Here is a 23,913-nt window from a genome sequence, read left to right on the forward strand (position 1 = left end):
CCATATTGTTTGCCCACCCTTTCATCTTCACTTCCCTCCTCTTCTTTGTCTACTCGCACATCTGAATTTATCACAATTTTTAAATTAAACACGTCCCATCTGTGTTCCTGAAGTGACACGTCCTCACCTTTGCCCTCCAAGGCCAACTTCTTTGGAAGGGGCCCTAGAGGCAAGCGGCCTCGATGGGCCGAGAGAGGGTAGTAGGAGAGGAGTCAGAAGGAAAACAAAACAGGCAGACGGTAGTGAGCGTCCCTGAGTCCCTGAGAAGAGTCCTTGCACTGCCACCTCTCATGGCCAAGCCCTTGGGGTTGGGCTGCGTTGATAGAATCCCCGCCGGGGCTCTGATACCTGAGCAAAGGGGGATTTATGAGCCATCATCCCCAAGACCAAGCGTGGGGAGGAAGCAAGATCCCCGAGATCCCCGTCACGGGGCAGGTGTGGAGACAGCACAGCATATGGGCGTCTACACATGGACCGACACAGCCTTCAAGGGTTCCCATGAGCCAGACACGGAGCGGAGGGCAGGAGGAAGGTCTCCGGTGCCAGCTAGAGCGGCATGAAGTAGCAGAGGCCCCAGACAGCCTCACTAGGCCTCCCGAGACCACAGAGTGAAACAGGAAAACATGGAGCGTGTCCTGTGTCACCAGAGGATCTGATAAGTAGCCTGGGGAAGTCCTGGATGCGAGGGCGGGTCAGCTCAGCAGGTCACCTCATGGATTGATGTTTGAGGCCCAGACAGGATGAGGTGCTGCTCAGCAGGTAGTGACATCAACAGATGACAAAGACCAGAGTCCCTTTCCCAAAATGGTAACACCACATGGTACTGAGGAAGAGGGGAGCAGGGAAGACACTGAATTGACTGAGATTGGGTCTTTCCCTCCGGTAGGACTGGGACCTCAAAATAGAAATTAAGTTCAGTTCTAGAAGGAAGTTTACTTTTGACACCCACATGTGTGTCTTTTAACACCTCTGGTAGGATCAGCCCATCCTGGTGTCGGTAAATGTAGAACCTTTGTCACTTTACTGGGCATTATGACTTCCTCAAGACAGATCAGCGTGTTTATTTGAAAGTATTTCCTGCACTATTCTGTTACACTGAGTTCATGTCAAGTGAGCTCCTGTTTTGATTATTGATCTTGTTCATTGTTCTAGAAGTATAGTTTTTCCTTGGACTGTGGGATTTGGGTTTGCATGCTCATTTTCACTGGAGATTTTCTGTTAGTTTGCTTATAAAGATTTGTTTCTGTCTGTGTGTCTGTCTGTCTGTGCTCCTCATCCCTATATAGGAATATCGAGGTTGCTTCTGTACAGGATGTTGTGGGTGCCCTACCCAGAAGCCTCTGCCTGCTGGCACACCCCTCCTCTGTCTGCTGTGAGCGTTGGTCGCTCCCTTCCCCAGAGAACTACTCTTGGCTTAACTTGTCAGGGATGCCTCACTGACATGGGGACACAAGAGACCAGACCCTGTGCCTCAAAGTGGGATTAATTCTGTGGTACCGTTCACGTCTGAGAGGCCCTGTGGGATCAGGCCAATGCAGGGAACTTGGGCCGGTTAATTTTAACGTGTCAACTTGACTAGGCCACGGAGTATCCAGACATTTGGTCAGCCGTTGCTCTGGGTGAAGGGTTCTGGTTGAGATTAACATTTGAATCGCTAGGTTGAGAAAAGCAGATTGTCCTCCCTAGTGTGGGTGAGCCTCACCCAATCAGGTGGAGACCTGAATATCACAAAGAGGCCGACCCTCCCACAAGTAAAAGAGGCAAATTCCTTCTGCCTGAGTGCTTTCAAGGTAGGACATTGGTCTTGGCCCTGCCTTCGGACTCAAACTGAAACACTGGCTCTCCCTGGGGTTCAAGCCCTCCGACTGGAACTATGCCATTAGTTCTTCCGGCTCTCCAGTTTGCAGACGCACCCTGCAGACCTTGGGCCTTGTCAGCCTCCATAACCACGTGAACCAGTTCTTTAGAAGAGTCTCTAGATAGACGACAGATGGGTGGGTGGGTGGGTGGATGGATGGATGGATAGCTAGGTAGATAGATAGATAGATAATCTCCTATTGGTTCTGTTTCTCTGGAGAACCCTAATACAGGGCACACCCTCACTTACCTTCTTCCCCTTCCCTATCCTACATCGTTTCCTCCCTTCTCCACAGAGCAGCCCCTAGTACACCACTTGCACTGGACCCCCCGTCTCAGACTCTGCTTCTAGAGACTTCAGCTTAACACTCCTTCCAGTCAGTAGGTTAGAGCTACAGTGTACAGCCAGGCCTTATGTCGGTGGTTCGGATCTCAGGCCCCGTAGTTCTGGGGGTTCCGCAGATCGGGTCACGGAGCCCCGTGCCTGGGGCTTAGTTCAATTCTTAGTTGTGAGTTGGTGTTCATCCTCTGGCTTACGAGGCCTGCAGCTGCCAACAAGCAATTCTTTCGTCTTCTTTCAGGGGTGAGGTCGCCCTGGCCCGATGTAGCCTCTGGCTTCAAGCGCCCCATATCAAAAGAGCAGAGTTGGCCCACGGGATCAGAACTGCTGGCAGAGCCTGCCAGCTTCAGGTTCCGGGATCCGACAGACCTGAGGTCTCAACGTTTGCTCACCGCTTTGCTTTCATTTCCCACTTCCAGTCCCCCGAGATGCTTGAGCCTATAATTTTTCTGCGGCGTATTTTTTTAAGATTTTATTATTCTTTTAAGTAACCTCCACACCCAACATGGGACTCGAATTCACAGCCCTGAGACCAAGGGTTGCACGTTCCACTGACGGAGCCAGCCAGGCATGGCGGCAGTATTTTTTTATTGATGTACAATTTGCATGCCATAAAACATGCATATTTTTAAGGGTACAGTACAGTAAATTTTGACAAATGTATCTACCCAGGTCGCCCACACCCAGTAAGATCTAGGAAATCTCCATCACGCAGTTGATTCCTCCGTCCTCTTTTGCAGCAGATACTATAGCCCCAAAGGCAGCTGTTATCATTTTTTTTCCTCCACAGATTAGGGTTTTTTAAACTTATTTATTCTGAAGAGAGAGAGAGAGGCGGGGAGGGGCAGAGAGAGAGGGAGAGAGAGAATCCTAAGCAGGCTCCGAGCTGTCGGCACAGAGCCCAACACAGGGCTCAAACACACGAACTGTGAGATCATGACCTGGGCCGAAAGTAAGAGGTGGTGCTTAACCCACTGAGCCACCCAGGCGTCCCTCTCCGTAGATTAATTTTGCCTGTTCTAAAACTTCATCTGTATAGAATCATACGATACGTGCCTTTTGCGTCTGGGTTCTTTTGCTCAACATAATGTGTCCGAGGCATATCGATGTTGTTGCATACATGAAGATTCCTTCACTTACATTACTAAGTAGTGTACTATTTCATGAATATACCAAGCTTGTTTATCCATTCTCTTGCTAGTGAACAATTGGATTATTTCCAGTGTTTGGCTATTATGAATTTTTTTTTTTTTTTTTTTTTTACTGTTTGTTTATTTTTGAGAGAGAGACAGAGTGCGAGCCAGGGAGGGGCAGAGAGGGAGACACAGACTCTGAAGCGGGCTCCAGGCTCTGAGCCATCAGCACAGAGGCTGACGTGGGGCTTGAACTCACCAACTGCAAGATCATGACCTGAGCTGAAATCAGATACTTAACTGACTGAGCCCCTTGGCTATTATGAATAAAGCTATTATATACATTCTTCTATTAAATATTTTCATTGAGATATAATTCACATAATATAAATTTACCCGTTGAAAATGCACCATTGAGGGCACCTGGGTGGCTTAGTCGGTTGAGCATCTAGCTCTTGATTTCGGCTCCGGTCATAATCCCTGGGTCGTGGGATTGAGCCTTGTATCAGGCCCTTCATGAGCGCGGAGCCTGCTTGGGATTCTCTCTCTCCCCCAACCTCTGCCCTGCTCATGTGCACTCTCTGTCTTTCTTTAAATATAAATAAAAACAGGGGCGCCTGGGTGGCGCAGTCGGTTAAGCGTCCGACTTCAGCCAGGTCACGATCTCGCGGTCCGTGAGTTCGAGCCCCGCGTCGGGCTCTGGGCTGATGGCTCAGAGCCTGGAGCCTGTTTCCGATTCTGTGTCTCCCTCTCTCTCTGCCCCTCGCCCGTTCATGCTCTGTCTCTGTCCCAAAAATAAATAAACGTTGAAAAAAAAAATTTTTTTTAATAAAAAAAATATATATAAATAAAAACAAAACAAAAAAAAAATACACAATTCAATGATGTTTAGTATATTCACAGAGTTGTGCAACTGTCACTACAATCTACGTTTCAAAGCTTTTCATCACCTCAAAAAGAGACCCATGTCCCTCTTCTCCCAGCCCTAGGCAACCACTCCTCGGCTTTTTGTCTCTATAAATTTGCCTAACTGAAGGTCATAAAGATTTATAACTGTTTTCTTCTAAGAACTTTACAGTTTTAGCTCTTACATTTAGATCTGGGATCTATTTTAATTTTTTGTGTGTATGGAGTGGGGTAGTGGTCCAGCTTCGTTCTTTTGCATGTGAATAGTTGTTTGAACACTAGTTGTTGAAAGAAACCACTCTCTCCCCCCACTGGATCGTCCTGACACCCGTGTTAAACAATCAGTGAGCCATAAGCATGAGGGTTTATTTCTGGACGCTCAAGCCTAATCCCTTGATCTTCATGTCTGTCCTTATGCTGTGCCACGTTGTCTTAATCATAGTAGCGTTGTGGTAGATTTTGAAATTGGAAAGTCGGGGTGCCCCAACTTCATTTTCATTAAAAGTTGTTTTAGCTCTTCTGGATCCCCTTCATTGCTCTACAGAATCAGCTTGTCAGTTTCCACACACACACACACACACACACACACACACACACAACACGTTTTAAGCCAGCTGGGGGTGTGATGGGGATTTTAGTGAAACTAGAAATCAATTTAGAAAGTACTGACCTTTTGGGGCCCCTGGGTGGCTCAGTCGGTTGAATGTCTGACTTCGGCTCAGTTATGATCTCACAGTTCGTGGGATCGAGCCCCATGTCAGGCTGTGCGCTGACAGTACGGAGCCTGCTTGGGATTCTTTCTCTCCCTCTCTCTCTGTCCCCTCATCCGCTTTCTCTCTCTCTCTCTCTCGCAAAATAAATAAATAAACTTTAAAAAGAGAAAGTGTTGACATTTTAAAAATATCTTTAAGCTACCAAATCTTCCAGTCGATGAGCACGGAATGTCCTTCCAGTGACTTAGTGCACCTCTTATTTATTTCCGTGATGTTTTCTAGCTTTCAGTGCACATATCTTGCACTTTTTTGTTAAATTTATCTATGTCCTTGTACATGGGATTGTTTTCTCATTTCATGTTTGGATTGCTCGTCGCCAGTAGATAGAAACGTAATTGATTTTTGCATATTGCCACCATATCCTATAGTCTGCTGAATTTATTTGTTCGCTCTAATGCTTTCTTACAGATTCCTCAGATTATGTCACTTTATAGGCAGAGTTTTACTTCTTCCTTTGCAATCTGAGTGCATTTTGTTTCTTTTTCTTGCCTTTGTTTCCCTGCCAAGCACCTCAGGTACAACATGAATGGAAGTGGCAACAGCAGACATACTTGTCTTGTTCATGATCTTCTGAAGGAGAAGGCATTCAGTCCTTCACCATGAAGTATGATGGTATGAACATTCTAGAATAGAGCTTTTTATAGACTGAGATCTACTGAGATCTTCATTTCACTTGAGGAAATACCTAGGTGTAGACTCCCTGGATTGCACGGTAGGTATATGTTCAACTTTCAAATAAGTGTCAGTTTGTTTTCCCAAAGTAGCTCTTGTATGGAACCATCTTTTTTTTTTTTTTAATTTTTTTAATGTTTGTTTATTTTTGAGAGAAAGAGAGAACACAAGCTGGGGAGGAGCAGAGAGAGAAGGAGACACAGAATCCGAAGCAGGCTCCAGACTCCGCGCTGTCAGCACAGAGCCCGACACGGGGCTCGAACCCACGAACCGTGAGATCATGACCTGAGCCGAAGTCAGACACTCAACCGACTGAGCCACCCAGGCGCCTCCAAAACCATCTTTTGAATCTCTCTTGTTGCATGTTATCTGTCGTCTCGGTAAGTTTTGGAAAACAGGAGGACCCCCAAACTGAATTTTTGCTGCACCTTAATTAGAAGGCTTCCAGTGAACCGCTCAGCAGTTCTGTGACCCCAAGAACGCACAGTTCAAACGCATTCCCTCGTAAGTTCCCTCCTTGTCCACTGCGTGAGCCCCTTCTGACTCCTCCTCAGTTATCCCCCCGAGAAGAGCCCAGCTGGACCACAAAGCGCATCACCTGAACCACTGTTCGCTTTATTTGCATGTGATGTTTTCATGGTGATGTCATCAAAATTAGGAAGAATCCCTCCCTCCAACCAAGGCAACCATGGAGAGGAGGCTGCACAGTGCACTTTCGATGGAGATCGTTCTCCTGCCTCGCTGGGCTCCAATTAGAGTCTCGTTTATCTCCTGTGTGATCAAAAAAAACGTTCTGCAGGCTTCTAATGCCAACTTGCACACACCGCACACTGTGAACCCTAATGCCCATTCCCAGCACTGACGTCAGCATCTTCGGCAAAGCACCGAGACCTCTGTAGGCGGGTGTCATGTCAGGCTGAGCGTCCCCCTGCTCACCTCACCCGTGAGCCCTCTTTTTTAGAATCTCTCTCTGCGGTTCCTTAGCTTCCCATAACCACAAAGATCTCCTTTTATTTTCTAAAATGGAAATATGTCTATCGTTCTGGCAGATTATGAAAGTGATGCATGTTTGTTTAAAGAAATAAAGAAGCCTAGAAAGTATAAAGTGTAATTCTTCCTTCTATGAAATGACTAACATCAATAATAGCTCGATAAATCTGGGGAGAATTTTTTTTAATGGCTAACGATTTGGGGGCTAAGTTCGAGGTTTATCCTTCCAGGTTTTAAACATGCTGTTAATAGTTTGTGTAGAGAGTCGGGGACTGCCATTGCCTTGGCCCCCCATCCCCTTCCGTGGCTGAGGAGCTCTCAGCGGCCACGTCCTACACTGAGGATGATTTCCACTGCCCCGTTGGTCAGCAGGTGCACAAAACACCCACAAGGACCCGGCCGGTCAGCAAGTTTTCTGTAGAAAATGTTTCCTGACTGCAGTGAGAGAAAGCGGAACACATTGTCCCCTCTGTCATGGAAGTGTGACTGGGAGAGAGAGAGAGAGAGAGAGAGACTGCTTGTCCTGAATGGGCCATAGACCTTCAAATTGTCATGAGGAAGTTTTCCGGTAGCTGCAGATACTGTGCAAACCAGATTAAATTCTGAGACATGAGACATCGTTACATATCTGGTAAGAAATACTGAGATGAATATGGTGTTTCCTCCATCATTCCAAGCTTTCAGAGCTCTCAAGATTCAGTAGGGAACAGTAATAGGAGTGAAACGTCTACATCTGATAACACAGAAACTTATCAAGAGAGTACAAGCTCCTCTGGGCCTCCCACCTTTAAGTGTCCCTTGTGTCAAGAATCAGATTTTACCGGACGGCGTTTACGGGATCATTGTACCAGTAATCCCCTATTTCAGATAGTTCCTGTGATGTGTCCTATTTGTGTGTCTCTTCCCTGGGGAGATCCCAGCCAGGTTACTAGAAATTTCGTTAGTCATCTAAATCAAAGACATGTTTGATTATGGAGAATTTGTTAATCTTCAGCCAGATGAGGAAACCCAATCTTTTCTGGGCGCCCGGGTGGCTCAGTCAGTTGAGCGTCGGACTCTTGATCTCGGCTCAGGTCATGATCCCAGGGTCATGGGATCAAGCCCTGCGTGGGGCTCCAAGCTGAGTGTGGGGCCTGGTTGGGATACTCTCTGCCTCTGCCCCCTCCCCCCGCTCCCCCTGGGGGAAAAAAAAGAATCTTTTCAAATAAACAGCCGAAAGCTCTAGACATCTCTGCGTCTTTGTGCCTGCGGGTGCCATCTTTAAGGAAAAAACTGCATCTACAGGGAGTCCCCATTTCAATAACTTGATGTGTGTGTGTGTGTGTGTATATATATATATATATATATTAATAAAAGTAATTCAGTCTAAAAAATAAATACATAAAATAAAAAGCTATTAATATATCATGGACATTTCTGCATGATAATAGGTATGTAGCTGAAAAGCGTTCTTTTTTTTTAACTTTATTTTTTTTATTTTTTAAAATTTACATCCAAATTAGCATATGATTTCAGAGGTAGATTTCAGAGGTAACAATGATTTCAGAGGTAGATTCCTTAGTGCCCCTGACCCATTTAGCCCATCCTGCCTCCCACAACCCCTCCAGGAACCCTCAGTTTGTTCTCCATATTTATGAGTCTCTTCTGTTTTGTCCCCTTCCCTGTTTTTAGATTATTTTTGTTTCCCTTCCCTTATGTTCATCTGTTTTGTCTCTGAAAGTCCTCATATAAGTGAAGTCATATGATTTTTGTCTTTCCCTGACTGACTGATTTCACTTAGCGTAAGACTCTACAGTTCCATCCACGTAGTTGCAAATGGTGATATTTCATTCTTTTTGGTTGCCGAGTAACACTCCATTGCATATATATACCACATCTTCTTTATCCATTCATTCATCGATGGACATTTGGGCTCTTTCCATACTTTGGCTGTTGTGGATAGTGCTTCTATAAACATGGGGGTGCACATGTCCCTTCGAAACAGCACACCTGTATTCTTTGGATAAATACCTAGTAGTGCAATTGCTAGGTTGTAGGGTAGTTCTATTTTTAGTTTTTTGAGGAACCTCCATACTGTTTTCCAGAGTGGCTGCACCAGCTTGCATTTCCACCAACAATGCAAAAGAGGTCCTCTTTCTCCACATCCTCGCCAGCATCTGTTGTTTCCTGAGTTGTTCATGTTAGCCATTCTGACAGGTGTGAGGTGGTATCTCATTGTGGTTTTGATGTGTATTTCCCTGATGATGAGTGATGTGGAGCATTTTTTCATGTGTCAGTTGGCCATCTGGATGTCTTCTTTGGAGAAGTGTCTATTCATGTCTTTTGCCCATTTCTTCACTGGATTATTTGTTTTTTGGGTGTTGAGTTTGATAAGTTCTTTGTAGATTTGGGATACTAACCCTTTATCTGACTTGTCGTTTGCAAATACCTTCTCCCATTCTGTCGGTTGCCTTTTAGTTCTGCTGATTGTTTCCTTCGCTGTGCAGAAGCTTTTTGTTTTGATGAGGTCCCAGTAGTTCATTTTTGCTTTGGTTTCCCTTGCCTCCGGAGACGTGTTGAGTAAGAAGTTGCTGCGGCCAAGATCAAAGAGGTTTTTGCCTGCTTTCTCCTTGAGGATTTTGATGGCTTCCTTTCTTACATTGAGGTCTTTCATCCATTTTGAGTTTATTTTTGTGTATGTTGTAACAAAGAGGTCCAGGTTCATTCTTTTGCATGTCGCTGTCCAGTTTTCCCAGAACCACTTGCTGAAAAGACTGTCTTTATTCCATTGGATATTCTTTCCTGCTTTGTCAAAGATTAGTTGGCCATACGTTTGTGGGTCCATTTCTGGGTTCTCTATTCTGTTCCATTGATCTGAGTGTCTGTTCTTGTGCCAGTACCATACTGTCTTGATGATTACAGCTTTGTAGTATAGCTTGAAGTCTGGGATTGTGATGCCTCCTGCTTTGGTTTTCTTTTTCAAGATTGCTTTGGCTATTCGGGGTCTTTTCTGGTTCCATACAAATTTTAGGGTTATTTGTTCTGGCTCTGTGAAAAATGCTGGTGTTACTTTGATAGGGATTGCATTGAATATGTAGATTGCTCTGGGTAGTATTGACATTTTAACAATATTTGTTCTTCCTATCCAGGAGCATGGAATCTTTTTCCATTTCTTTGTGTCTTCTTCAATTTCTTTATAAGATTTCTATAGTTTTCAGTGTATAGATTTGTCACCTCTTTGGTTAGATTTATTCCTAGGTATTTTATGGTTTTTGGTGCAACTGTAAATGGGATTGATTCTTTGATTTCTCTTTCTGTCACTTCATTGTTGGTGTATAGGAATGCAACCAATTTCTGTGTGTTGATTTTATATCCTGCAACTTTGCTGAATTCATGAATCAGTTCTAGCAGTTTTTTGGTGGAATCTTTTGGGTTTTCCATATACAGTATCGTGTCATCTGTGAAGAGTGAAAGTTCGACTGCCTCCTGGCCGATTTGGATGCCTTTTATTTCTTTGTGTTGTCTGATTGCAGAGGCTAAGACTTCCGATACTGTGTTGAATAACAGTGGTGAGAGTGGACATCCCTGTCTTGTTCCTGACCTGAGGGGGAAAGCTCTCAGATTTTCCCCATTGAGGATGATATTAGTGTTGGGTCATTTATATATGGCTTTTATGATCTCGAGGTATGCTCCTTCTATCCCTACTTTCTTGAGGGTTTTTATCAAGAAAGTTGCTGTATTTTGTCAAATGCTTTCTCTGCATCTATTGGGACGATCATATGGTTCTTGTCCTTTCTTTATTGATGTGATGCATCACGTTAATTGTTTTTGCAGATATTGAACCAGCCCTGTGGATGCTTGGTCGTGGTGAATAATTTTTTTAATGTATTGTTGGATCCAGTTGGCTAATATCTTGTTGAGGATTTTTGCATCCATGTTCATCAGGATGCAATTGGTCTATAGTTCTCCTTTTTAGTGGGGTCTCTGTCTGGTTTTGGAATCAAGGTAATCCTGGCTTTATAGAAAGAGTTTGGAAGTTTTCCTTCCATTTCTATTTTTTGGAACAGTTTCAAGAGAATAACTGTTAACTCTTCCTTAAATGTTTGGTAGAATTCCCCTGGAAAGCCATCTGGCCCTGGACTCTTGTTTTTTGGGAGATTTTTGATTACTAATTCGATTTCCTTACTGGTTATGGGTCTGTTCAAATTTTCTATTTCTTCCTGTTTCAGTTTTGGTAGTATATATGTTTCTAGGAATCTGTCCATTTCTTCCAGATTGCCCATTTTACTGACATATAATTGCTCATAATATTCTCTTATTATTGTTTTTATTTCTGTTGTGTTGGTTGTGATCTCTCCTCTTTCATTCTTGATTTTGCTTATTTGGGTCCTTTCCTTTTTCTTCTCGATCAAACTGGCTAGTGGTTTATCAATTTTGTTAATTCTTTCAAAGAACCAGCTTCTGTTTTCATTGATCTGTTCTACTTTTTTTTTTTTTTTGGTTTTGATAACATTTATTTCTGCTCTAATCTTTATTATTTCCTGTCTGCTGCTGTTTTTGGGTTTTATTTGGTGTTCTTTTTCCAGCTCTTTAAGGAGTAAGGTTAGGTTGTGTATCTGAGATCTTTCTTCCTTGTTTAGGAAGGCCTGGATTGCTATATACTTTCCTCCTATGGCCACCTTTGCTGCGTCCCAGAGGTTTTGGGTTTTGGTGTTATCATTTTCATTGACTTCCGTCTACTTTTTAATTTCCTCTTTAACTGCTTGGTTAGCCCATTCATTCTTTAGTAGGATGCTCTTCAGTCTCCAAGTATTTGTTTCCTTTCCAAATTTTTTCTTGTGGTTGATTTCGAGTTTCATAGCATTGTGGTCTGAAAATATGCACAGTATGATCTCGATCTTTTTGTACTTACTTAGGGCTGATTTGTGTCCCAGTATATGGTCTATTCTGGAGAATGTTCCATGTGCACTGGAGAAGAATGTATATTCTGCTGCTTTAGGATGAAATGTTCTGAATATATCTGTTAAGTCCATCTGGTCCAGTGTGTCATTCAAAGCCATTGTTTCCTTGTTGATTTTTTGATTAGATGATCTTTCATTGCTGTGAGTGTGGTGTTGAAGTCTCCTATTATTCTGGTATTACTATCAATGAGTTTCTTGATGTTTGTGATTAATTGATTTATATATTTGGGTGCTATCACATTTGGTGCATAAATGTTTACAATTGTTAGGTCTTCTTGGACTATAGACCCCTTGATTATGATATAATGCCCTTCTGCATCTCTTGATACAGTCTTTATTTTGAAGTCTAGATTGTCTGATATAAGTATGGCTACTCTGGCTTTCTTTTGTTGACCATTAGCATGATAGATGGTTCTCCATCCCCTTACTTTCAATCTGCAGGTGTCTTTAGGTCTAAAGTGGGTCTCTTGTAAACAGCATGTGGATGGATCTTGTTTTCTTATCCATTCTGTTACCCTACGTCTAGGGAGCGTCGAGTCCATTGATGTTTGGAGTGAGTGCTGAAAGATGGGGACTTCCCTGAATGGCTCAGGCAGGCGGGGCTGGCAGGGGTGCTGATCGCCCCATCGTACTTTGGGGTAGATTTATTTGTATCGCCACCTATTTCTTCAGGGTGGAGTCCTAGAAGTAGACTTGCCGAGTTCTCCTATGGGCTCACCTGCTTGTCTGCCGGTGTGGCGATGCCCAGCATGGCTGCTCCGCCACCCCCAGCACCAGCCGGGCATTGGGGAGCACGAGACCAACGGCCGTGCCCACGCCGCTGTCATCCTCCTTGCCTTTGTGCTCACCAGAGCCCGCCATCCCTCACCTGCGGACTGCACGCACTACCACTCCTCCCGATCCGCCTCTCGCCTGGTACCTTTCCCGGGGTCACCCACCAACATGGCCCCTTCACTTCCAGGACACCAACAGTGTTCTCTTTAATAGCATCACACTCCATAGTATGAATATCCATTAATTAATTAACTTGCCATTATTAAATATTTCCACCATATAGAAAAGTATTGAGAATCCATGTGCTACTTTAGTTATTAGAGAATGAGTTCAACTGCATGTAAATATTTTCGCCTATTTGTTGTCTGTCTTCTGATTTTTCTTTTGGTGACGTTTGTGTCGTGCACATTTTTATATTCACACAGCTGAATTTATTAATCTGTTTAGGTCTTCTGAATTTTCAGAAAGGCATTGCCAATGTCAAATTATGAAGAAATTCTCCTGTGTTTCCTATTAGAACTTCTGTGGTTCCAATTTTTACATTTAAATACTTTACCTTTTTTTTAAAACTTTTGCCCATTTTTAAAAATGTTTATTTTTGAGAGACAGAAAGAGAGAGAGACAGAGAGAGAAGAAGAGAGCAGACCAAGCAGGCTTTGCACTCTCAGCCTAGAGCCCAACGTGGGACTTGTATACCACGAACCAGAAGATCATGACCTAAGCCAAAATCAACCTCAACCAACTGAGCCACCCAAGTGCTCCTAAATATAGGAATCTATATTCCTATCTTTTAGAATCTATATTCCAATCTTTTGGAAGTTTAACCACGTATAATGTGACATAAGAATCAAAGCTCAATTTTTCTCCCCCAGAGGGCAGTCCATTTGGTTGACTCCTTAAATAAGAAATTTAAGGGGCACCTGGGTGGCTCAGTCGGTTAAGCGTCCGACTTCAGCTCAGGTCACGATCTCACGGTCCGTGAGTTCGAGCCCCGCGTCAGGCCCTGGGCTGATGGCTCAGAGCCTGGAGCCTATTTCTGATTCTGTGTCTCCCTCTCTCTCTGCCCCTCTCCCGTTCATGCTCTGTCTCTCTCTGTCCCAAAAATAAATAAATGTTGAAAAAAAATTTAAAAAAAAAAAGAAATTTAATGTATGCCTCATTTGATTTAAAAAGCCATCTTTAATATAGGCTAAATTCCCCCCCCCCCTTTTTTTTTTTGAGAGAGAGGGATAGAGCCCCAAGCGGGAGCTTGCTTGGGATTCTCTCTCTCCTCCCTCTCTCTGCCCTTCTCCCCCTCTTGTGCTCGATCTCAAAATAAATAAACATTTTTTTAAGTGGGGTTTTTCCAGATAAACATAGAGGAAGGGAGGGGAAAATATAAACAGAGAGGGAGGCAAACCATAAAAGACTCTTAAATACAGAGAACAAACTGAGGGTTGCTGGAGTAATTTTGAGTGGGCTAAATGGGTCATAGGCATTAAGGGGGGCGCTTGTTGGGATGAGCACTGGATGTTATATGTAAGTGATGAATCACTAAATCCTATCTATTTCAGATATATAATATGTATCTTAATTAGGAGTTTTCCATGCTCTTTCAAAATGCGGGTCTGTTTTTCCCTCACATCTTCTAACTAATGGTTATTTGCAAACATAAGTGTAATTGAGTTTTATGTATTAGTGCTTTCACCTATTAACTCAATTATCTTGTGACTCACAATATTTTTTCTGGTGATTCCCTTAAGTTTTCCAGTTATTCAATACTATCATTACAACTAGAGATACTTTGTCTTTTCCTTTCCAATTTAAAAAATAAACTTTATATTTCACAACATTACTAGGTTTATAAAAAATCGTGTAGAAAGTACAGAGGGATCCCATATACCCTACTTGCAATTTCCCTTATTATTAATATCTTACAGTAGCATGGTATATTATGTTTAATGAACCAATATCGATAAATTATTATTAACTAATGCTTATACTTTATTCAGATTTCCTTAGTTTTTAGCTGATGTTCTTTTCCATTCCAGAACTAGTTACATCTAGTTGTCTTACCTCTTTAGGCTCCTCTTGGCTGTGACAATTTCTTAGACTTTCCTTGTTTTTGATGATGCTCAGCTTTGAAGGGTACTGGTCAGGTATTTTGGAGAATTTTCCTCTTTTCCAATTTTTAGACCACTAATTTCTTTCTCTTATAGCATGGAGCTAGTGCATCCAGTGCGATGTTTCGTAGAAGGGACAGCCGGCTTCCTTCTCTTCTTTGGTTTTCAGCTGGAATACCTCTGGACTGCCCCAGTACGCATTTTGAGCGGAGGTAGATATATTTGATGATGGTAATAGAATATTATATTCCTACACTTGTATAGTCTTCCTATCCTGATTATAGTCAATATTATTTTTCTCAGTGTCTACCTTGGAATCGTTAAGCATGTTTTGTGTGTATGTGTGTGTGCATGGGGCGGGGGGGAGGTGGCGGGGAGGGCGTGGTATTTTGCAGGCTGGCTGTTTTCACAACCCAGTGACTCCCTTCTTGTTTCCGCCCCTGACCTTTGGAAATTTGGCAGTTCTGCTTCCTCTGCTTCTCGGAACCAAACTGGCACCAGGAGGGTTTCTGCCTCAAGTCCTGTCCATATCCACAGCTCTTACTCACACCGTGTCCCGCCCTCGGGACTCGCATGTCTGCAGGCCATCTGAGGTCTGTCCCGCTGCCCCTCTGACTGCCCTCCTCTTTACTTGCTCCCACGTAATTCTTGCCCGACGGTGGCCACGTTTAGTAGCCCTCAGTGTGAAACCTGAAAAGTCTGTCTCTCTCTAAGTTTGGTTGAAAATGGAGTTTGCTTTTGAATTCATTCTTCTTGCTGTTGTTTTATGGCTTCCTAGAGACGACGAGAATGCAGACTTCTGCAACCACGCTCATAGCAAAAGTCTTAACGAAGTAATTTTTGGCCCAAAGAACACCCACTGATTTCTGGAACCAGGAGACAATTCAGTCAGTCTTTGAACTCTGTCACACGCAGTTTTATTAGAAACATAGGGGGGATTTTGGAGAGAGGACAGCCGAACTTTGTGTAGTGAAATAGAAACTTGAATTGCCAATATAGAGAGCTTAATTAAGAGATAAGGAAATTCACTCATTCATTAGAAAATAATGGAACGACTGCTTTGTGCGAGGCATCGTGCTAGGCAGTTAGGTGGGGGTTACTGTTGCTGGAGTTAGTCTGATTCACGATTAGAATAGTGTGTTCCCTTAACCTCAGTTTCTTGGGGTAATAAAACCCAACCTTATCTACTTTGCGAAGACGCTGAATTGAGTTTCGATATATGAAAGCACCTGGTGGATTTCGGCTTTTCTGCCAGGGGAATTTGGAGCCGTTATAAACGTTTAAGGAGTAAAGTGTTGTGAACACAAAAATGGGTGGGGCTTGTGTCTGCTTCACCTGAGCCCAGGAAGTCACTGACCGGTACAGAAGAGAGGATGTCAGGTGGCCGTAGCACAGCCAAGGATAAAGATGGTCCGTGACCTTGACAGAGAGTAGTGTACGGGGAGACGCCTCGGGGACTGAGGCAGCAGACGAAAAACGGGAGCAAAGGTGCAACTGACAAACGGAAGCGTAGGGACCAAGAGTCAGGCGGGGCCTGCGGCCAGAGGCTGATGAACGAAGGACGTCCCTGAGGCAAAGATTAGGCCTTCTCATTTCCCCACACCCGGGGGCAATTTTCATTCGTATTAGGGGCCCATTTGCCCCCATTTGCTGCCAGAGTCCCGCTCTGAGACACGGGTTCCTGAAAACAGACTCAGATTCGCATACAGGGGCTTTCGTGGGGAGTCGTCCTATGAGGGCATGAAGGAAGCAAGACTGGACAGCAGGACACACTGAACTGCAACGTGGTTGCATCAGAGGCCCCGGCCGGCCTTGCGGGGGGCTCTGGAATGGGAGAGGCCGCTCAGAGTCCTCCCACGTTAAAGCAGGAGAGCGAGCATTTGCTTCTGCGCGTCACCCAGTAGGAGGCGGGGAGGAGCTGCTCCAGGGAGGACGGTCCTGAGAGGCGACTGGCTCAGAGCTGCCGGCTGTCAATGCTCCTGGCAGCTGGTGTGGCGAGTGCGTCAGTCCCGGACGGGGCTGTGTGGACGGGGCACACCACGGCACCCGCTAGGCCCCTCAAGCCCAGCGGGAGGCAGCTCAAGACTGCTGCCCCTCGGGGCCCTACTTTCCCTTCGGTATCCTCTTCCCTTCTCTGCTGCTGTCCCCCACACCCCCCTACGTGGTCTCTACAAAAACTCCACAAACCTCTCAGCACTCCCTGATCACGGAGTGCCCGTAACCCCACCTACCTTTCATCGGCCTAGAATGTCCTTCCTCACGTCTTTTTTTTTTTTTTAATTTTTTAGTGTTTATTTTCAAGAGAGAGGTTCAGAGCATGCGTGGGGGAGGGGCTGAGAGAGAGGGAGACACAGAGACCGAAGCGGGCTCCAGGCTCCGAGCCGTCAGCACGGAGCCCGACGCGGGGCTCGAACTCACAGACTGTGAGATCGTGACCTGAGCCGCAGTCGGACGCTTAACTGACGAAGCCACCCAGGCGCCCTTCCTTCCTCCCTTCTGTTTGTCGAAATCATGCTCCTTCCACAGGCCCGCTTCAACGGCTCGTGGTGTTGTGAACTTTGAAACTGAATCCGTCGCTCCTTCCCCTAAGGTCCCAAGACGTTCTGTTGTGTGTGTCCGGCCTGCGTTACGGTTGCTCTGACGTCTGTCCCTTTTTCAGATTAGAAACCCCACGAGCGCAGGACTTCCTCCTTTATCCTAGTCCCCTCGCCATAACCTAGCATCCTGCCTGGCGCAAAACGGACATCCGCCGCGTCGGAATTAATGGCGTCAGATGGTCCAAATCGTTATGAGGGTTTCTCGAGGAGAACCTCCCCAACGGCGTGAAGAGCCTTTGCCAACGCCCTGTGTTTTCCCTTCTTACTGGAAGCAGGTGAAATGTATTTGTTCAGTAGGATCCGAGTGCCTGCTCTGGGTCACACGTGACAGGGCGGTTGCCTGTTGTTCTTGCTGTTGGGGTAAAATTCACACAGTATAAAGCTAATCTTTCAAAAGCACGCGGTTCAGCGGCCGTCAGTACGGCCCCGGGGCTGTGCTGCCACCACGTCTGTGGTGTGACGTCCCAAAACGTCACCCTGTTTCTATTGTCCCCGCGCAAACGGCACCGAGTCCGCTCCCCGGAAGCTGGGCGTGTTGCCAGCTCCGGTGGGGAGAACGCGTAGCTGGACTCACCTCTGTGTTCCTGCCTTTGTGCAGCAATCGTGCCGGCTTGTTTTTCGTGTTTCTGTCCCCGGAATGGGAAGAAACTTCCTTTGCGGTGTTCCGAGAGGGGCACGTGTGAGTCCGAGCGTCACCAGAGGTTCCAAATCCCCCAGCCCGGGGGGATACTCCCCAGCCTTGGGCCCAGGGAAGGAAGGCCTGACGGACCCGGGCCCACGGGTGACCCCGAGCTCAGGAGGAGGGATGGCAGCGGGGGGTCGACTGCACCCCACCCTGTCTGCCCCCGTGTGCGTGGAGGAGTCGAGGGGCAGCGAAACCCCTGTGACCGGTCCGTCCTTCGGTGCCCTACAATTTCCGTCTCCCTGTGATGAAACGAATACCGTCACAAGCTGTACCAGGAAATACTCCTCCTCTTTCTTTCTGGAATGAATTCGCTTCACAGAGGAAAGGAAACTGAGGCCGAGAGGAAAGGAATGTGTTCAGGCTCACAGGGGAACGCAGGGCCAGATTTGCAGGCCGCTGTCACCAGGCGGAGGGAGGTCTCCTGGGGACGCTGCCCAGGACGTGGGCCGCCTCTCGCTGCTGTCCACCCCCGCATCCCAGTGCCACCTTCCTCACCCCGCGTGTGCACATGTAATGGCTCCACAGGGAGCCCTGTGGCTCCCCCCGCCGGGCCGGTCCTCCACACCCACGGCAGCATGGGTCCCCACCCCCATCGGGAAACCCAACACAAACCGGCTCCGGAGAAAAGGCTCTGGCCGACTATGTACAACTTTATTTTATCTTTGTCTATAAAGGCAACATCGACTTCCCCCTTTAAAATCCCTGTTTTAAAAACACACTTTTTGGAAATGCACCCTTTATACAGGTAGAGCATGTAACAAGGTGTGAACTTACAGAAGCATTTGCAACCGGTGACTCGGTGAATAGTTTGCAAGACAGGTTTTTGTTTTGCGAGGGACTGTAGGTCTCTCCCAACTTGATTAAAGTCTTAATTCTGATTAACTAAGTCTGTAAGAACAGAGATTTAACTTAACGGTGTCGAACGATTAACTACATGATTAAAATGACTTGTGAGAAATGACTCAAATTTTGAGTCGTCCAAAAGTTAAGAAGGAGGCCGGTATTTTAAAAGAGAGGATGCCGTTTTTCACAACTTTGTAGATGCTTGACACTCCTCTTTATGCCACATCAGTAACAGCTTTTAGTTGCTTATTCTTGCCTCCCTTGACTGCAGGCACTTCACTGTCATACTTTATTAGCCTTGTTATTTTTAGTTTTGAAGGCTCTGTTTGTAAACAAGTTAAAAGCCCCCAAATGCCTGTATCTGCACCTATGTATTACGTGAAATGCGGATATCATCTGTTACCACGAACACAAAACGTGCCCATAAGCGTATGAAAGTATGTTTGAATTTCCACAACTATGTTTGGATTTTTTAATGCCTTGTATTTCACGTTTGGACATCAGACCTTGCTAATGCCTTTGCACCACATCCTCACACTTGGAATCAGCATCGAAAGTTTGGCTTCCATTAACAAATAATCCTTTAAGGTAAAAGAATCAAGACAGAGGTTCATTACTTCACTATCTGTTTCTGCACACACCCGGCTCCATGGGATCCACCATCCTTCAGCTATATTATTAGAAAAACCCTAGGACAGCGTGTCAAAGTTTTCTATATCGTTCCACAAAAGCTAGAAAGTAATTAAAGGGCCCATTTTTCATAGCAAGAAGGAGCGATAGACTCCACCATTCAGTTCTGCGTGGGTCCCCCTAGAGAGCTCCATCAGTGCAGGTTAGAGGGGAACGAATGGTCCTTCCCGCACAGTGTTCTGTGTAACCTCGTTGAGATGCGGGTCAGAATCCTCCTTCTGCTTACTCAGCCCTGCAGGCAAGCCTGGGGGGGGGGGATGCGGGGGCCCGGTGTGCTCTCGCCCCCCACACTCGCAGATGGCAAGAGGAGGAGTTGACCGTGGGGTGAGAGGCCCACGCTCGGCAGTGGATGGAAGTCCTCCCGCCACTGGCTCAGGAACTCTTACTATAATACAGGTTTAAGTAAGCTCTTCCTTTGGGAGGCTTCGCTCCGACTTGCGCCTCTTCGTTGCTCACAGAGCATCGTGGAGATCGTGGTCCCCAGTGGACTGCGTGTAGGACGAGCTGGGAGTGTCGGGGAAGTAGAGCTGGAGGACCCTGCAGTATTGACAGGGCACGAAGGGGCCCCGGCAGGATTTGAAGAGCTGTACGAGGTACTTGCGGAATTTCTCCCCGAGGAAGAAGTAGATGACCGGGTTGAGGCAGCAGTGAACGAAAGCCAGGGTCTCCGTGGCCTGAATGGCATAGTCCAGGTGCCTCTCAAAGGTGCAATCCTGAAGGACCTCCAGCTCCACCAGGGTCTCCAGGAAGAGCACCACGTTGTAAGGCGCCCAGAAACCCAGGAAGAGGGCCACCACGGCAAAGACCATCCTCACCGCCTTGCTTTTCTTCTCGTTTTTGCAGTGCTGCAGGGTCCTGATGATCATGGAGTAGCAGAACAGCATGGTGCCCAAGGGGATCACCAACCCCAGAATGTTGATCTCCAGGGAGCTCAGCACCTTCCACCTCGTGGAGTTGAGAGAGTACTTGGTTTTGCAGTAGGTGTGGTTGCGCTCCGTGTAACAGGTGCTGAATAAGAAGCCTGGAAGAGAGGCCAGCACGGCCACGGACCACGTGGCCAAGCTGGTGATGACCCCGTAAGTCAAGGTCCTCGCTCTCAAGGAAAACACCGCGTGCACTATCGCCAGGTATCTGTCGATGCTCATGAGCATGACGAAGAAGATGCCACTGTAAAAGCCCACCAAGTACATCCAGGAAATGATCTTGCAGAGACCCAGTCCAAAAACCCACTGGTCTGCAGCATAGTAGCCCCAGAAAGGGAGGGAGAACACGAAGAGCAGGTCTGAGATGGCGAGGTTGAGCAGGTACACGTCAGTCATGGACTTGAGCCTCTTGTACTTGAACAAGACCAAAACTACCACAGAATTGCCCAGGAGACCGAACAGAAAGACCAAGGAGTAGAGAGGGGGCAGGAAGAGCCCCCCGAACGCCTTGACGCCTTCTTTGGTGCAAGGCTTGGGGATGTTTTCATAGAGATAGTAATTGTGATAGATGCTTTCATCCATGGTGGTGTCTGCTGTGTCCGTGGGGTTCATTTTCAAATCTCCAGGCTCCTCGACGCAGGTCTGAGCCCAACCAGAAGAAGCTAATGAGGGAAGAGCAGACGCGATCTCTGTAGGAACAAAAGCAAGTCGAAAAGGTGCTGACTACGGAGCATAGTGCTGAGTATTGTGCCCCGGCTCATGACACCCCCTTCCCAGCCTTCCCAAGTTGAAGGGCTCTGTTCCTCACAGGGCAGTGCAGCCAAATAAAACAATCCTGCTGTTTGGAGTTAGCAGATTCCAAGTCCTAGCTCTGTCACTCCCCTCCTGCTCTGGGGGGGGGGTGGGGGTGGCGGGCTTGAATCCCCACGCTTGTACATGGGGACAGTAAAACCTCCTTCTCAAGGAGGCGTTTTCAAGGATGCATTTCGAAACGATAGTCTGGGGTTACTGAATCACCTGCAGGACCGTTGAGATTCCCAACAGCCCCACACCCATAGCCGTCTTAGTGACTTAAAAGCAAAACAAAAACAAAACAGAAAGATTGAAAATCTGTGCATGTTTCCCCTTCACATTAGAACTCCAAAAATTCAGTAATTGCTTAGGTAATCATTGGGCTAGAAGGGTGGCTCGGATTTTACATAAAAATTCCAATTCCTCCTGCAAGCTTGACATACATTTCGAAGCGTGCTCCCTGGTATTGTGCATTTAATCCCACTCCCCTGCTCCTGCCTGCCCCCCCCCCCCACCGCACTCCCAACAAAGTCGGGTGCTCTAAGCCAAGCAAGTGTACTGAGCCACGGTGCAGGTGCCTCACGAAAGCTTCAGAGAGGTTAAGCGACTTCTGAAGGCCACACAGTTGCATGCAGAGCTCCTTCTTTGGTCCCCAGATCCCAGTGACGTGCCGGCACACCATGTCCGGGGAGGTCAGGAGGGGGCTCTGACTTCTGGTGCTTGCTGGAGTCTCTCGTGCAAACACTTGCCCCAGGGCGAAACCCCAGCCACCAACGGCCTCGCGAAATTCCCGAATCTCTAACAGCCTTTACCAGCCCCTGGGAGTCGGTGCAAGTCGGCTCTGGTACGCGCTCCCAAGTCCCACGCCATCCTAGAACACCATCTTCGATGGGAACGCGCCTGGCCTCCCGGGCCAGTCGGACGCTAACGCAGCAGATGCGTGTAGAAGGCCCCGCGAATGTGGGAGCACTCAGGTAATTGCGCTGTACTCAGACGGCAAGGCGAGCCGGTCTTTTCGTCAACGCTGCACGCAAAAAATCAGTCCCGCGCACTGAATCCTAGCACTGATTCCCTGGTGGGAATCAGCCTGACAGATCTCGAGAAGGCACATCATGGCCAGAAATGAAATCTCTCTGCTTCCCCAAACACCCTCCTTTCCTATGCAAATTGGCAGGTGAAGAGGTTGAGACCTTCTTAAAGTTACATGCGTGCTCACATGCGGATCAGAGCAATTTAGGGATGACGGGCTTTCTGACTCAAGGCTACTCCTCTTCCTTTTTTTTTTTTTTGGTAAAGATTTTATTTTTTTTTAAGTCATCTCTACACCCAATGTGGGGCTCGGAACTCCCAACCCTGAGATCAAGAGTCACACGCTCTACGGACTGAGCGAGCCAGGCACCCCCTCTTGCCTCCTTAATGGCCCCCAATATTCCTGATCACAGCCCTTTCACATTGTTCAGTAACTCACATCTACTCCCTACCTTTTTCACCCCTTACCACCACACACCCACACACTCCAACCATATTTGGTTTCTCAAGAGAGGGATTTGAGTTTACTTCTGCAAACAGATGCAGAGGCATCTGAAGGATCTTGGAGAAAGTGTTGTACGATGACTATCAATCCTAGTTCAATAAATGACAATCCCGGTCTCTCTCCGCCATTTTACCAGTGAAAACGGAAGGAATAGAAGAGGCTGAGGAGTTGGGAAATTGCCAGAACAAGACAAGTAAACACAGCTGGTAGATGTTGGGGATTATTCCGTCAGCCTCATTTGATTTGTTGGTGTTTCTTGACCTGGGAGTCCTGATAGAAGCAAGCAGCAGAAAAAACTGTGTGATAAAAATTATCTGTGTCTTCTGAGCGTGTGGATTCGGGCCAGAGGTGTGCAGGGAGAGAGCCCCGCATATGTAAGTGCCCATCAGGCAAGGGCTTGGGGGGTGGAAGTAGATGGGATGTGAGCTCTGAGCTGAGAGCCAGCAGCGAGCCCCAGGATACCCGGGAAGCCTGAGTTGGAGGCACTGGGTGAGCGGCTGGCCCGCTCTCAGCACTTCCAAAGTCCACACAGCCTTCTAGAAAGCAGTGCGTGGCCTGAGGCCCCAGGAACGGCCCCGTCCCCACTTACCTTGCTTGTCCGACAGTGGTTCTGGGCAAGGTCCGTGAGTCAGTGCCAGGCTTGTGCGAGAAGCTGAGCGCTAAGAAGGATGCCTTTGAAGGCGCGTGGCTTCCTGTGAGTGTCAGCTCTGTCCCTCACCCATCTACGCTGAGTTCAAGTGGGTTTTTTTTTTTTTCTGATAGAAGTGAGCAGAAAGTGAGTGACTCGTAGTCACTTCCCCAAACTGAAAGCTAAGAAGGTTTGCTGTCTGCTAGATCAAAGAGGAAAATGAAGTCAGTTTTCTTTTAAAAGAGAAACATTGTTACGTTTTTAAAAGTGTAGTCGTTGGATTTTTAATGTAAAGAATTTCCTTGCGTAGAAATGATCTTTATGTTCTGGATCGGTGAGCTGTTTGTTATTTGCCCGTGGTGGGTATGCGATGGCAAAGCGGCCGTGATGTGCCGATCCTCAAACAGGTGGGATCTGAGGGGGTCGGGGTGGGGGGAGGCCAGATCCATGCAAGAAGGGTCATCAGAGAAACATGTATCCAGATGCGTGTGTCTCAGAGGGCTTTAGTCAACCCCGCTCAATAACTTGTGTAGAGTGAGGGCCAACATAGCTTCAAGCCCCCTTTGCAGAAGGAGGACCCCTCCCCAGGCCCCTCCACCTAGAAATCGAGGAGCTTCCACAGACAGTGATCTCGGCAGAGTGCCTCTGGGTTTGTGTAGCAGTCACAGCTGAGGGGCTGACATCAGTCCTAAGTCTTTTGAGTATCATATCCTCAACTTCTGCCAGCTTCCAGT

At 46.7% G+C, this 23,913-nt stretch overlaps 2 protein-coding genes across 4 annotated transcripts in view; one reads left to right on the forward strand and one right to left on the reverse strand.

Annotated features, from left to right (window-relative positions):
• GLB1 (galactosidase beta 1) overlaps positions 1–21,079 on the forward strand; it is a 121,526-nt gene extending 100,447 nt beyond the window's left edge. The window contains exons 16-19 of one of the 3 annotated variants that reach the window (XR_015255927.1): positions 5,517–6,061; positions 6,933–7,302; positions 14,584–14,699; positions 20,146–21,079. Coding sequence is in view for 1 of the 3 variants with exons in the window: in XM_086720350.1 (XP_086576476.1) it covers positions 5,525–5,575 (51 nt within the window). In the remaining 2 variants the exon portion in view is untranslated. Of the gene's footprint in view, positions 1–5,516; positions 6,062–6,932; positions 7,303–14,583; positions 14,700–20,145 lie in introns of those variants that run through there. The other 2 variants (XR_015255928.1, XM_086720350.1) reach the window with 2 other exon arrangements.
• CCR4 (C-C motif chemokine receptor 4) lies at positions 18,400–20,837 on the reverse strand. The gene has a single exon (XM_025913902.2). It carries the CDS (start codon positions 20,835–20,837, stop codon positions 19,755–19,757), a length of 1,083 nt encoding a protein of 360 aa, XP_025769687.1. The 3' UTR covers positions 18,400–19,754.
• Positions 21,080–23,913: the final 2,834 nt, after the last annotated feature.

Source organism: Puma concolor, chromosome C2, assembly GCF_028749965.1.
Source record: "Puma concolor isolate L17-30 chromosome C2, mPumCon1.1.hap2, whole genome shotgun sequence".
Lineage (NCBI taxonomy): Eukaryota > Metazoa > Chordata > Mammalia > Carnivora > Felidae > Puma > Puma concolor.